This window comes from Felis catus, chromosome C1, assembly GCF_018350175.1.
Source record: "Felis catus isolate Fca126 chromosome C1, F.catus_Fca126_mat1.0, whole genome shotgun sequence".
NCBI classification, from domain to species: Eukaryota; Metazoa; Chordata; class Mammalia; order Carnivora; family Felidae; genus Felis; species Felis catus.
In genome coordinates, this window is record NC_058375.1 from 16,233,652 (window position 1) to 16,248,706 (window position 15,055).

The following is a 15,055-nucleotide window of genomic DNA, read 5'->3' on the forward strand; positions in this document are numbered from 1 at the left end:
CTCAGGAAGGAGTGGGGGGAGATGCCTATGAAGTCATTGCCTGGGCCAGGGCAGGCCATGCTCCGCCCCTTCCCCCACACCCCTCAGACCCCCTCCCCCCTTTCTTGAGTCAGACGCCTTCTGAAGCTCGGCACTTTCTCCTTTTGCCAGGAAGCTGCTGGGCTCCTCTGCCCAGATGCCCTCTGGTCCCTCAGCACTGTCCTCTCTCTCTCCTTGTGTGTTTCCCTCTCTGTTCCTGTGTGCCAGTCTTCCCAACTTTCTGCTTTTTCCTTACTGTCTTTCTCAGTCTTTCTCAGCCCCTCTCAGTTGCCCGGAACGCTGTACTTTCTACCCCTCTGCCTGCCTGTGTTCTTGCCCCTTTCTTGGCCCAAGACCTCAAACTCTGCCTCTGGTCTCCCCAGATGTCTCTCGGGCCACTGGCTGTCAAGCAGGGGCTGAGAAGGACGTCCGCTTTATCACAGCCTCACAGCCTTTCTCAGAGACCTTCAGGCCCGACTCGTGAGGACAGCTGTCAAGAATGGATCTGGACACAGGCTCTCTCCATGAGCTGACCTTGCCTCGGAGTCCTGAAAGCCTTCCATCCTCATAGGCAGAGCCCCTGGGCCCCACTACATGTGCTTCCTACAGCCCTGGAGCTCCTTCCTCCACTCCTTGGCCCCTGTTTCCTGTCCTAGCCCTGCTTCTCAGCCACATTGAGACCTGGGTTCAGCCTCTCCTGCTGGTGCCTAGGGGCAGCTTTGCCATTGCCTTGCTTGCTGCCGCCTGGGTGTCTTGACCCCTGGGTTCTCTTGTCTCTGAGGACCTGGGGATTTCTGTCCTGAGGCATCTGTCGGTGTCTGATTTGGGGGATGGGGCCAAAGTAGGATCACCTGCCTTTAGCTCCTAACTCTCTCTGATTTCTTCCTTGTTTCATCCTTCTTCTGGCCTCAATTTTAGAGCCACCTTCACTGCCTCCTACATTCCTGAAAAGGGAAAAGAAACATTCATAATAGTAGCTGCCATTTGTTGAGCTTTACGTATTTTATTCAACATCCCCAAGAAATAGGTTCTATTACTATTTAGCCCCACTTGAAGTTGGAGCAGGGGGAATAGCCCCCTATTAATATCAGAGGAAGAAAATGAGTCCCAGAGAGGGATGATGCGTTACCCAATTTTCCATACAGTGAAAAAGTGGCAGCACTGGAGTCTAACGTTCGATTGTAAAACCTGGGTCCTTTTCCCAGTTCTAGGAGATGGTTGGGTATGGAGACCATCACCTCTTTGTTCAGCCGTCTTTGACCCTCTGTGTCGCCAGTTTCCCACTCTTGCCTTGGCCCTGATTTAAGGATGAGGTGTCCTTTTCTCTCCACCCATCCTCCAGACCCTTCTCTCCCTCCATTGTCCCCTTCCCCAGTTCTTCACTAATCTGTGTGCACCTCTGCTGTCTTAAAAGCACTTGCTTCAGCCATTCTATACCCCACTAAACTTTTGGAAAGCCAAGCACATAGCAGCCTAACTGCTTCCAGGCTGGTGTGAATTTGCTGCAGGGGGTGGGGACTGGGGGGACAACAGGGCATGTCTCCCTTGGTAAGCACCTCACTAGGCTGAGGTTCCTGAGAAGCCACCTTGGGTCTTCCCATCAGCTCTGGCTTGAGTTACATGCAGTTTTCCATCCAGACTTCTCATCCTGACCAGGCTCCAATTCTGGAGTGGACTCATAGCCACAGGCCTTGGATCCCTGGCAGGAACTAAGTTCTTTTCGATTTGGTCTTTACCTTCTCAGTTGGCACCCACTTCACCAGACCCTCCTCTGTCATTGTATTTGTTTATCCTCTATATCAACTCTCAAGAAGGGTTCTGAGGCCTTGGCTCAGGCCAAGGCTTAAATAGCTGATTGTGGCTCGATGAAATGCAGGTATAGCCTCATGTGTTAAAGGGGGATTCCAGACAGCATGCAGGTGGGTTTTTTCTGTGTGGCCATCAAACCAGTAGTTCAGACGGAAAGAGGGCCAGGAGGGTCCTCATATCTAGAATTTGTTAAGTAGTTGTCTGTGTTTTTCAGTGTCCTTCCCCACGTCTCTCTCCTCCCTTTTCTACAAAAGAAGTCACTTTCACAATTACAGGATAAAGAAATAATCATTTTATCGTGCATCAGACTATTTCAGGGGGGTGTCACAATGGCAAGGGGCCTAGTATAAAAATTAGAGGATGGGGTATGGGCAGCAGAGGGGTAGCAGCATCCAGAGCTGGGGCTTATCTAGCCCTTGGCCTCAGAGGACATCACCTTTGCCTTGTGGAGACTAATGGAGAGAGTTTCGGGCAGGACTTGGAACCTCTGGCCAGCTTCCAGAGTGGGTGGGCTACGTAAGGCATGGGCTGGTTCCTCCTCTTTATTTGGGACAGTTGGGAGCTGGGTGTTTCCAAGGAAGCTCCATTTTCATGTAGCTGTGGGTCCCTTTGGCCTTTGGGGTGCTGGTGATGGGAGGACTGGGCAGAGGCTCCTAGATTCTAGTCTGCTTTACAGAGGCCATACCCTTCAGAACCCCAGGGTGGTCAGCTTTGAGAGAGCCCCCAGGCAGGTGGAAAGGTGAAGCCTGTGAGCGGACGCAGACCCTCTCATTTTTTCCTGGGGCAGTATCCATAATACCAGCATCCAGCCTGGACCTTCCAGTCCTCTGGCTCTGAGGACAGGATTTGGGGGTGGGGGAGAGTGGCTCTGCCCTGTCTCTGGAGGGGGAGGGGTCTCCCATGCTTTCTTTGTCTGGGTCTGGCCTCTGCCAGTGAGGGATAGCATTTTCCCTGGCACTGAGCAGACAGCTGAACAGAGCCTGCCAGAGGAGCAGTGAGTCCAGCTGGGCCGCTGTGGGGACACTTAGTGGGCTCAGCTTTCATCCACATCAGAGCCTGCCGGCCCCAAGATTACCCCTCATTCCAGTGTGGCTGCAGCATCTCACTTGGTTTTGGCCTTCTTGGATGGACGTTGAGCAGAGAGTTTGGCTTGGGGCCAAGGGTGTTGACCCTTTCTTCGTGAGGAAGCCAGCACCAGGAGGCACAAACCACAAGGCCTGGAGGAGAGCTTCTACAGGCCGGAACCCATGTTCTCAATCTGGGACTTTGAATTCAGACATGGAACCCTGGAACCAAGAGCTTGGGGTCTGAGAATCTCCAGCTGGGGATCCCAGAGCTCGAGATCTCGAACCAGGAGCCTGGGGCCCCATTAAGGGGGCAATTTGGAGACTGAGCTGACAGCGAGCTCCTATGGTGGTTGGGAGCCCACCTGAGAAGCAGCAGCGGGGTCAGGCCGAGTCTTGCTGTGTGCATGTCCTGGTCACAGAAGTTTGGGCTGTGCTCCTGCTGGTTTGGCTGGGGCGCAGGGCCAGGCCCAGGCTGCTGGTGATTTCTCTGGGGGGCTCTTCTTCGGTGCCCAGGGTACCTGGGGGTAGGGTCGCCTCAGCTGCGGACACCTCACTTCGCCAGCCTTCTAGCTGTCCATCTTCTGCGCCCTGGAGCCATGTGGCTGCTTGTCTAGCCTGTGGTCTGTGGCTTCTGCTACTTCCTGGCCCCACTTCCTCCCCGAGGAGACCTCCAGTTCCTGGGCCTTTGGGTAGGGCGCCCAGGAGGAACCTTGTCTGGAGGGCTCTTCTGGCTGTGCTTCTGATTCGCGTGCTCTGGGACCTGGCTGAGCAGTGACCCCTCTGCTGCAAAATGGGCACAAGCATCTCTGTCTCGTGCACCTCCCCGGACTGTTGTGATCGTCCTATGGGATGGCCCAGTACAGGGCTCAGACCATGGTATTTGCTCAGTAAGTTCGGTTCAGTGAGTGAAATAATGGGTGGGACAGGGCTTTTCCACTGGCCGGGTTCCTCTGCATGTGTGATGTCCATTCTTCGTCTCACAGACGAGTGGCACTGTGAGGAGACACGTCTAGAGGTGTCGCTGCAAAGGCCTGGCTGGGACCTCTGGTCCAAGATGGCAGCTGGTGCTCCTGTCTGGGAGTGACCAGGGAGTGGCGGCTTTGACTGGGGAGGCTGGGTGGGCTGGGCTCCAGGGTGGGACAAGCACCTTCTCTTGCCCTTGTCTCGCCTGCTCTTCCTGCCTGGAAGGTCCCACAGAGACTGAACCTCCGGCCGCCCATGGAGGGCCAAACGAACCCTTTGCCCTTGAGCTGGTATCTGCCCGTTCCCTTTGCAGGGGCTTGGGAGACCAGGCTGAAGCTGCCAGGGGCCGGTGTGTACGTGCAGGGGTGCAGCTTCCCTCGAGATGGCACTGATTTCCCCCTGCCATAGGGCCGCCTCCTTCCCTACATGGCAGGGTCAGTAGGCATGTGACCAACGCTCCTCGTTACCCAGCTGAAGTCTGTGAGTAGGAAAACAGACGCAGTTAACAACCGAGTGGTCAGCAGTGGCCACATGTGGACAGCCAGAGGCACGAGCGAGATCCCTTTGGTCAGTGGCGGCCACAAAGGCCCAGGCTTCGAGGAGGCCCTGGCTGGTGCCCTTGGGGCCGCCCGCCTGGTTTCAGCAATAAATAACAGGAGGACCCAAAAACCAAACCAAAACAAAAAGTACAGCCAGTATCCCTTGGGGTAGGTGCGGGGGCGCTGTTTAAATTACCGGCCTCCCTCGGGCCGCGAGCTGGTTGCTGGCGCGGGGCTGACGCTGCCTGTCACCGGCACGTGTGCAGCTCCACCAGCCGCTGGCACTGCCGGCACTTGACGAAGCAGCACCAGTGGAATTTGCAGCTGCAGCGCTCGGCCAGCTCCACCTGGGCCGTGTGGAAGCCCCGGCCGCAGCACAGCAGCTCGCAGCCGTCGATGGCCTTGGACGTCTTGTTGCACGTGCGGCCCCTCGTGCCCAGCACGCCGCTGCGCACGTCCTGCTCGCAGAAGTCCGGGCTGGGCTCCAAATACACCAGGTCCTCATCCGTGTGCGGCTTGAACTGTGCGTTGCGCGGCACCAGCGCCCTGGAGGAGCCCACGCGGCGTGGCTCCACCTCGGTGGCGCCGTCGAACTTCTCTTTGAGTGCGTGGCCCACCTGGCGGAAGGGCGGCACGGCTCGCCAGCACGTCTTTACCTCACAGGAGCCCGACACCCCGTGGCACTTGCACTCCACCCGCATGTGTGTCAGGATAGCCTGCAGGGGGCGGGGAGGGGAGAGGGGCCATCAGGAGACGCCGGCCGGGAGGCTGGGGCGGGGCCTGGGACCCGGGGCGGGGACGGGGACGGGGACGGGGACGGGGACGGGAGCACGGGGCGTCCTGCTTCCTGCTTCCGGAGTGAGCACCACCCGCCGTCTGCCAGGGTGGGCTGGTGGGCTGTGTTGGGGACGGTGGGAGACCTTGTCCCTGCCCTTGGGGCACTTGCAGTGACGGAGGAGAAACCTCCCGAAGGGCATCGTTCTGGAACTGCGTGGTGAGGGACACGATGGGGGGCAGGACGGGAGAGGTGCGTTGAGTCTGCAGGGGAACCTCGAGCAGGAGCAGGAGCAGGAGCAGGCAGCCAGTATCCTAGTTAACGCACACGATCTGTGCATCGACACGAGGTTCAGATCCTGGCTCTGCTGCTTATTAAGGGGGTGTGTGTGTGTCGTACGTGCTTCTGTGACACCTGCTCACCTGTCTGCTCCCCCACCCGCCGCCCCTTACCCCTCCGGCCCACGCAAGTGCTAGTGGGAGCCTACGCAAATGTTCCCGAGTGGCGCGAGGGTGGGAGAGTGTTCCAGGCGCCCTGCCCAGCCCGCCCCCGCCCCCGCCCCGGTGGTGGTAGTGGCAGGAGAAGCGCCACCCTACCTTCCTGCCAGCCTCGTTGTTGTGGAGGTTCATGAGGGCGCGGCTGGAAGAGGCCCCCTTGCTTCTCTCCCGCACGTCCACGAAGGACTGGGAGAAGGCCACGCCATAGGCGATGTTGTCCGAGCATCCCGACCACTGGAAGCCTGTGCAGGGGGTGCACAGTGGCCGTGGTGAGTGAGGGCGGGGCCGCCCCTCTCCCCCCCCCCCCCTCCCGCCCCACCCCACCTCCCACACTTACCCTGCGGGCTGACTCCATGTACCGTCCGGTCACAGCCACACTTTTCCAACTCCCCGCTGCTGCATGCCCGCGTCACCGCGAAGGCCACACCTGCTGAAGAGATGGCGTACACGAAGGCCGCCTCCCGGGTCCCTGTGGGAGGCAGAGGGAGGGCAGGGCTGGGTCCCGGGGCTCTGCCCGGCTCCTTCCTTTGTCGTGGGGAGTGGTACCGGGGAGGCAGGCCTGCCTGACGGCTAGGAGGTACCCCGGCCGTGTGTGTGTGTGTGTGTGTGTGTGTGTGTGTGTTCTGCCTGGACCAGCCACCGACTGCGCTTGCTGCGTCCCAGGTGCTGCTCGCCGTTGCACGTGTGCCGATCGGCTCGTGTGCACAGCACCCGTGAGGTAAGGAGTCTACGGACGGATCAGCCGCCTCGTCCCGGGTCACACAACACATGGCTGAGCAGGCAGACAGTCCAGCTGCAGTGCCCCGACTGGACTGAGGACACCGTGGTCACAGCCTCTCTCCAGGGCGCGTGGTTAACATCATCAGGGGAGACAGGACAGGTGCACAGGGCGGAGCCGACTTACCGAGACTGCCAGGGCCCTGAAACAGCAGAGCCGGACCACCAGCCCAGGTCTGGCTTCTTTTAAAACCTGCGTTCTATTCGTGCCTACCCCCCAGCTGCCCCCCATGCCCCGAGGGGGTCCCCCTGCACTATCAACCCGCCCCAGCCCTTTCTGCTGAGGACGTTTTGCTTCCTTCCACCCCTGTGACAGTAAATCGTAATAGTGACGGTCCCTACTGTTTACCAGGACCAGTGCTGAGGAGAGGATGCCCCCTGCTACTGGGGAGCCATATTTGTGCCCATTTCACAGATGGTAAAGTGCGGCTTTGGGGAGAGGAAGCGATTTGTTCCCAGTCACCCAGCAAGGAGGTGACAGAACCAGGACTCAAACACAGGTCCGTCTGCCTCTGCTGCCTGTTCTTCCCCTTCTGCCCCCTGACTTCTTAGCAGTCCTGTCTTGGTGCCTGTCCCCGCCCCCTGCCTGAATGGGTGTTTTTATCCTCCTAGGAACTGTGCCTCAGGGTGTAGCTGCTGCGGAGCCTCTTTCTGGGCCTGTGGGTGGTGCTGGTGGTGCGTGTAGTGCACGTGCACGTGGCTCGCTGGGTGTGTGACCAGACAGGCCCTGCTCCTCTTCTGGGTTCTGTGAGGGCCTCTGTGTGCCCGTGACTGTCCTTCTGTCTCTTGCTGGAGTGTCTGTGTCCGCAGGAGTGGAGGGGGCAGGTTTTGGCCCCGTGGTTGGCAATTACCACCGTGACACCCAGGCTTGTGCTCTTGGCTGCCCCCGGGAGCAGTTGCCGTGGTCAGATGGAAACAATCACCTCCTCTGTGCCCACGTCTGTGGACAGGCAGCAGAAGCCGAGCGCTGGGGTGGGGGGCGGCTCAGGCCCCGGTGGCTCCGGACAACCTGTTCTGTGTTCCGCCCTTGAACTGGGGGTACCGCCCACCGCCCACTTCACTGCCCACCCTCTGTCCTGGCTTGGCCATTCTGGGCCAGCATCGGAGGCCTTGGCCGGAGCCACGGGACCTCGACGGCCTGAGGTGGAATCCTCTCCAAGTTAATCGAGGCTAATAACAGGATCATGTTGGTTGGTTTTGTGCTGTGGCCGCCCAAAGAGGGACGACTTTAGTTTCTGGTATTTCTGGTATTTCCAGGCCTGAACCGGCACAGATCTTCGCCCCAAAGACCAAGGGGGAAGGGAAAGCGGGAGATAGGGCCAATGGGACTGGTAAGGTGGCCCCAGCGCTCGGCTGGGCTTGGTCCTTACTCCTGCTTCTCCGGACTCTCGGGCAGCCCCTGGTCCTCCCTGGACATCTGGGCTCCTCTCCTCCCCTGAGTGCTGGTAGCCCTGGTGTGCAAGGTTCCCTGTCAGTTTGTTCAGGGAGACCTCTGCCTCATTCCCCAAACCAACATCCATCTACCGGGACTCCAGATCCCCCTTGCCCCAGCCTTGGGTACAGGACCCTCTGGTCCTCTCAGCTTGGGAGTGGGCCTGAAGGGAGAGATCGTGGAGGGAAAATCCTAAGAGCTAAAGCTTATAGAGAGCTCCCTCTGTGCTGGGCACTGACCAAGCACTTCACAGAATTTATATACTCTTCACCCCAACCCTATGGAGAGGAGACTTTTCATCCTCTCTTTATAGACGAAGAAGCTGAGGCACCGAGTAGTGAAGCAACTTGACCAACAATACCCAGTCAGGAAGTGGCAGAACTAGAATGTGAACTCAGGAAGTTTGGCTGCAGAGCTTTCAACCTTGACATTGTCCTCGTGGAGCCCAGAGCCTGCAGGAATACACCTGCAGTGGATCGCTTCCTACCTCCTGTGTGTGAAGCCAGGATGGGCTTTCTTAGGTCTGTCTGCCCTAAATCTTAAGTTCTGTAGGACAAGTTCAGTCCCATTTGTGGGCTCCTTACAGGGAGATGGTGAGCAGTTGGCCCGTGCTCCACACCGGAGGCCCCAGAAGGCCTGGAGAATGTGGCCAAGCCGCCATGCCCCTAAGGCCCATAGCAGTGGCTCCGGCAGCCTTTTCTAACTGGCTCTGGGTCCCAGTCCTTTGACTCCAGGGCTGCGGCCCCTCCTTGCTCCTCTCCTCTGCCTGGGTGTCCAGGCTGGAGCCTTGCTCACTAGCGGGGCACCTGGCAGAGACTGCCATGACAGAAAGGGACTGTGGCGTTCCTGCAAGCCTAGCAGAGGGAGATCCCCACATGTCACAGGAGATAGCTGCCCCCTGGTCGGGGGGTGGGGGGTGGGGAGGGGAGGGTTGCCTGTTCCAGCTGCAGCAGGGAGACAGATCTGGCTTTGTCCTCCTGGGACATCAGAGCTGGTGGTAAGGCAGACCCCTCGGTGCCAGTAGCTGCCCTGCAACCTGCTTGGCCTTCCATGAAGCCATTTGCCACACCCCACACCCAGCTCCTTTCTTCCTCCTCCCCGGGCTCCAGCGTGTGGAGCGGAAGTGGCTCTGCTGGGTCCCACCTCAGTGGCATCTTTTCAAGGTGCCAGGGCTGCCTGAGGTTGGGAATTCAGAGGGGTCCTGTGGACCCAGTAATAGCTCCCCTTTCTGAGGGCCTACTAAGTGCCAGGGCCTTTCCAAGTGCTGTCTATGGCTCACGACAAATGGGGCACCCAGCTCTCTCCAGCTCTGTTCTGGAGGAAGGAGTGAGGCCCTGGGGTCCAGGTCCCTCAGCCGGTCAGCGGCTCAGCGGGAACCAGAACCGAAGCCTCGGTGAGTCAAAGCCCGTACCCTTCTGAGCACGTCCCGTGCGATGCCCCCCGCCCCCCCTGCCCCGATGTGGGAAGGAAGGACATTCGAGTAGGAAGAAGTGTTGGGAGAAGAAGCCGTGGATGCCGAGTTGGGCTTAAAAGAAGCCATGGACATAGTGGTCCCCTGGGCACCAGGCTGGGGTCCTGGTGGGAGGGCCATTTGAGCATAACTCACGTGTTTCCAAAGCAGACCCAGGGAGGGAGTCCTGGGAGGTGGGGCAGGACAGGCCCTGGTCTTTGAGAAAGACACTGCCCTGTGCTCTCCCCTTCCCTGCCCCCAGCCTGCCCTCCCAGTTTCCTTTGTTCTCTTAGCTACAAAAGCTCACCTTTTCTTGAAACCACCTCTAGGAAGCCTCTTTGGATTTAAGAGATGATGTAGCTAGTAAGACTCTTACTAGCGGCGTGACTGTCCTCTCTGAGCCTCATTATCCCAACTCTAACAAGGGCGAGATAGCGCTGCCCAGACAGGCCAGACCCCACACTTCTCCCACATTTCCTGCCCTCTGTCTTGGACCTCCCAGGGCTCCTGGTGCTCTCGCTGGCCTGCCTGCCCCCAGGATCAGAATCAGGCTGCAGGTGGTTTTATCATCTAAGTGTCTTGCTTGTTTGCCTGGCCAGGCTGTCCCCATACTTCTCCTTTGCCCCCTAGCACCCAGCACAGGGCGGTGCACAGAGCAGCCCTTGGAGACAGGGATGGGTATTGGGAGAGTCTGGATGCTCAGGCAGCAGGACTGAGATCTGTTCCTTGCCCTGCTACTTCCTAGATGTGGGATTTCAATTTTCTTGTCCATAGAACGGGGGCTGATGAAAGCACTGACCTCAACAGGTGGTTATGGGAACCTAATGAGGTAAAATACAGAACATGCTTAGTCTAGTCCCTGGCACATAATGGGCACTTGAGACATATTTTGTGATTATTGTCGTGATTAATGCCATTTTATTCATTTGCAAACAGGGATCATTAGGGCGCTTACACCCTGAAGGCCAGGCAGTCAACTGTGTGTTTGCCATTGGGCTAAAAGCTTCCTTAGGGCAGAGACACTTCCTCCCTTGCTTGCTCCCTCACCAAACATTTATTGATCACCCACTGCAAGCCCGGTCCTATGCTACACTCCAGGGAAAACGAGGTAGATTTGTCCTTAAGGAGCTCCCAGTGGCGGAATGTCTCTGGGAACCCACCCCAGCCCCCCTATAACTTAATCTGATGGCACCTAAAGGCTGGCCTGGAGGTCACCCAGAAAGAAGGCATATTCTCACCTTCCCTGGGCCCAGCACAATGCCAGTATGGAGGATCAAGGTGAGAAGACAGGTTTTGGTAAGTCACAGCCTAGGACTGAAAAGTGTTTACTTCTTAACTCTAGTCTGATGTTACAGTCAGTAAGGTGTCTGGATGATGTTAGACACGCAGAGGTTGGGAAGGTGGGCCTGGGTTTGAGTCTTCACTTTGCTTCGGCCAGTGCACCCCATCGCCTCGCAACCATGGCAGCCAGAGGCTGGAGGGCCTCAAGGCTCATTGAGTCCCCTCTCCCTCGGTCAAGGTCACAGAATGAGATGCGGGGAGGCAGGCAGAGGCACGGCATTGCCCACAGAAGGAGGGAAGAGGAGAAGAGGAGTTTGCATTGCTTTGTCCACCTCTCCCTGCCACGCTTGGGCCAGCCTGCTCTGAGACCCCAGTGTATCCTGTTCATGGCGACCTTGAACCCTGGCCAGACTCTGTGGCTTTCCCTCCTGTCCTCAAACCTTTTTTGTCCATTCAGCACATATTTATCAGTGGCCTACCATGTGCAGGTGCTTACTCTAGACTCTGGGACAAAGCAGTGACTAAAACATACAGAGGCCATCCCACACCTGGCCGTAATGCCTCCTCGGCCAAGAACTGCCTCCTGCCCTCGTTCCCGGCCATCCCAGATGCTAATGTCCCCAGGTTTCTGGTGGATTTTTAGCCTGGAGCACACAGTTTGGCCCTCACTTACGCGGTCCTCATTGTTCACCATTATTTTACCACCCATCTCGCCTCAGTAGGCCAGGAGCAGGGTGGAGGTGGTGGGGTGCTGGGGTGTAGAGTTGGAGGCTGCGAGACCTCAGCAATGTCTGCCTGTGGGGCTCGAGTGCCATCCAGCCCTTCAGAGGCATCATCTCTGAATCCTGATGGAAATCCCAGGAGGTTGGTCCTGAGACTGTCCCCACTTTATGAGGTTAGGAGAGGGAACAGACCCTGCCTGAGATCTCAGGGCCAAGAGTTGGCAGGTCTCGGAGCTGGGGGTGTGTCACCACCCTCTGCTTGCTGGACCTCCCTTCTTGGCAGTAGAGTAGGGGCACGCCACACATTCAAGAGTTGTCATGAGGGCGATCTGAGGCAAGATGGCACACAGGCGGCCGTCAGCAAAGGGTTTCCTTCTCTTCTCCAAGTATGGCTTGGCTCCTGGGCCTCCGCCATGTCTGAGGCCATGACCCCAGCCAGGCAGCTGATGAATGTGGGCACCAAATCAAGCTCACCCTTGCCATCACCCCAAAAGCTGGTGGCCACCAAAGAGGCCTGCCCAGACTGGCTGCTGCTGTTGTAGCTGTCCCCAGTGACAGCAGCTGGTGATGAGGATGGCTTTTCTTGGTCGGGGTGGACACTCAGGGCTGCCACCCCCTGTGTTACGGGACCTTCGTGAGGGGCCCTATAAGGTAAGCACACATGCTGGTCTCACTGACAGGTGCCACTCCTCCAAGGTCACGCCTGCCCATGCTTCCCCTGCAGGTGCCTCCTCTTGTGCAGTGGAGACAAATTAAGACTTTTCCAAGAGGACTCTTACCAGGGAAGAACATGAGAAATACAAGAGTGAGGATATGGATGAATAGGAAGAGATCAGACTCCTCCAGACGCCCCTGATGTCTGCCTGGTGTGTGGGTGCCTTGACTCTGCCTCGAGGGGGTTGGACGCTCAGCCAAGCCACTCAGACTTTAGTCTGGAGCAGATTTCAGCATTCCCAGTAGGATTCCCAGTGTTTCCCCAAACTTGCTGAGCCAGGGATGAGCCCTCCCTTGGTTCCTGCTGCAAACACAGGCGAGGAAGGCACTTTTCCATGGGGTTCTTCACTGGCTTCAGGCCAGCACCGAACCCATGCCCCTTTTCTTTGCCCTTTTGAGCCCTTTTGAGTCCTTGCCCCGACTTGCTTTCTGTCATTGGATGACATCCATTGACTGTGTCCTCCATGCCAGGCTCTTCCAGGCATGGAAGAGGTAAAGGAGACAGGTAAAGGAGACATCACCTCACCCCAGAACAGTTCAAGGTTTAGGAAAGTGGTGGGGTGGGGTGAGGGAACAGGCATTACAGTTTAGTCTAAAAGGTGTAATGAAAGCTGTGTGAACACACATGGTTTAGACGTGTGCATATGTGTGTGTCTGTATGTCTGTGTTAAGGGAGAGTGAGAGAGAGATTGAGATAGAGAAATTGATAAGGCAGATGGGTTAAAATGTAAACAGTTGCTGACTCTAGGTAAAGAGCATTATGGGAATTCCTCATAGGAAAAACCAAGCTCGTACATACAGGGAACAGATTGGTTGGTTGCCAAAGGTGGGGTAGGGGGTGGGGAAGTAAGTGAAATGGGTGAAGGGGGTCAAAAGGTACAAACCTCCAGTTACAAAATAAGTAAGGCACGAGGATGTAATGTACAGCATGGTGACTATGGTTAAGAATACTGTGTTGCATATTTGAAAGTTGCTAAGAGAGTAGATCTTAAAAATTCTCATAAGAAAAGGAAGGTGGACCTATGTGTAGTGATGAGTGCTAATCAGACCTACTGGGGTGATCATTTCGTAATATATACACATGTGGAGTCATTATGTTGTACACCTGAAATGAATATAATGTTGTATGTCAGTTATACCTCAATAAGAAAAGAAAAGTAGCTGACTGAATAAATCCATCACCTGGAGATGAAAACAATGTTTTGTAACTTGCCTGTAGGTTTGAAATTAGATCAAAACGAAAAAAATACAGGGGTGCCCGGGTGGCTTAGTTGGCTGAGCGTCTGACTTTCGATACCGGATCAGGTCATGAGGTTGGTGAGTTCGAGCCCTGTGTTGGGGTCTGTTCTATCAGCGCTGAGCCTGCTTGGGCTTCTTTCTGTCCCTCTCTCTTTGCTGCTCCCTCACTCATGCTCTCTCTGTCTCTCTCAAAAAATAAATAAACTTAAAAAAAATTACAAAAATATTGGCACAAAAACAGACACTCAGATCAATGGAACAGAATAGAGAACCCAGAAATGGACCCACAAATGTATGGCCGATTAATCTTTGACAAAGTAGGAAATAATATCCAATGGAATAAAGACAGTCTCTTCAGCAAGTGGTGCTGGGAAAACTGGACAGCGACATGCAGAAGAATGAACCTGGACCACTTTCTTACACCAGACACAAAAACTCAAAATGGATGAAAGACCTCAATGTAAGACAGGAAGCCATCAAAATCCTCGAGGAGAAAGCAGGCAAAAACCTCTTTGACCTTGGCCGCAGCAACTTCTTACTCAACACGTCTCCGGAGGCAAGGAAAACAAAAGCAAAAATGAACTACTGGGACCTCATCAAAATAAAAAGCTTCTGCACAGTGAAGGAAACAATCAGCAAAGCTAAAAGGCAAACGAAGGAATGGGAGATGTTTGCAAATGACATATCAGATAAGGGGTTAGTATCCAAAATCTATAAAGAACTTACCAAGCTCAACACCCAAAAAACAAATAATCCAGTGAAGAAATGGGCAAAAGACATGAATAGACACTTCTCCAAAGAAGACATCCAGATGGCCAACCAACACATGAAAAAATGCTCAACATCACTCATCGTCAAGGAAATACAAATCAAAACCACCATGAGCTATGCTCTTAGACCTGTCAGAATGGCTAACATAAACAACTCAGGCAACAACAGATGTTGGCGAGGATGCGGAGAAAGAGGATTTCCTTTGCGCTGCTGGTGGGAATGCAAACTGGCACAGCCACTCTGGAAAACAGTATGGAGGTTCCTCAAAAAATTAAAAATGGAACTACTCTATGACCCAGCAATTGCACTACTAGGCATTTATCCAAGGGATACAGGTACGCTGTTTTGAAGGGGCACATGCACCCCCATGTTTATAGCAGCGCTATCAACAATAGCCAAAGTATGGAAAGACCCCAAACGTCCATCGATGGATGAATGGATAAAGAAGATGTGGTATATACATACAATGGAGTATTACTCGGCAATCAAAAAGAATGAAATTTTGCCATTTGCAACTACGTGGATGGAACTGGAGGGCATTATGCTAAGTGAAATTAGTCAGAGAAAGACAAATATCCTATGACTTCACTCATATGAGGACTTTAAGAGACAAAACAGATAAACATAAGGGAAGGGAAACAAAAATAATATAAAAACAGGGAGGGGGACAAAACAGAAAAGACTCATAAATATGGAGAACAAACTGAGGGTTGCTCGAGGGGTTGTGGGAGGGGGGATGGGCTAAATGGGTACGGGGTATTAAGGAATCCAATCCTGAAATCATTGTTACACTAAAAGCTAACTAACTTGGATGGAAATTAAAAAAATAAATAAATTAAAAATAAATAAATAAAACGTTACAAAATAATTTAAACATTACAAAAACAAACGAACAAGACACGAAAAAGCCCCCAGCACAAGCAAAAAGCTTCAGAGGAAAAAGCAACCACCGGTTTGTAGGAGCTGGGACAATGCCGGGTGGAGAAAGAGGGGTGAATGTT

At 55.0% G+C, this 15,055-nt stretch overlaps 1 protein-coding gene across 5 annotated transcripts in view; it reads right to left on the bottom strand.

Moving 5' to 3' along the window:
- Positions 1-2,096: 2,096 nt before the first annotated feature.
- Positions 2,097-15,055, bottom strand: part of WNT4 (Wnt family member 4) — a 29,848-nt gene continuing 16,889 nt past the window's right edge. For 4 of the 5 annotated variants that reach the window (XM_045035267.1, XM_023258281.2, XM_023258284.2 and 1 more), the window contains 3 exons: positions 6,006-6,137; positions 5,768-5,910; positions 2,097-5,112 (listed from right to left, as the gene is read on the bottom strand). In XM_045035267.1, the coding sequence (XP_044891202.1) occupies positions 4,645-5,112; positions 5,768-5,910; positions 6,006-6,137 (743 nt within the window). In that variant the 3' untranslated portion in view covers positions 2,097-4,644. The remainder of the gene's footprint in view (positions 5,113-5,767; positions 5,911-6,005; positions 6,138-15,055) is intronic. The other variant, XM_023258282.2, reaches the window with a different exon arrangement.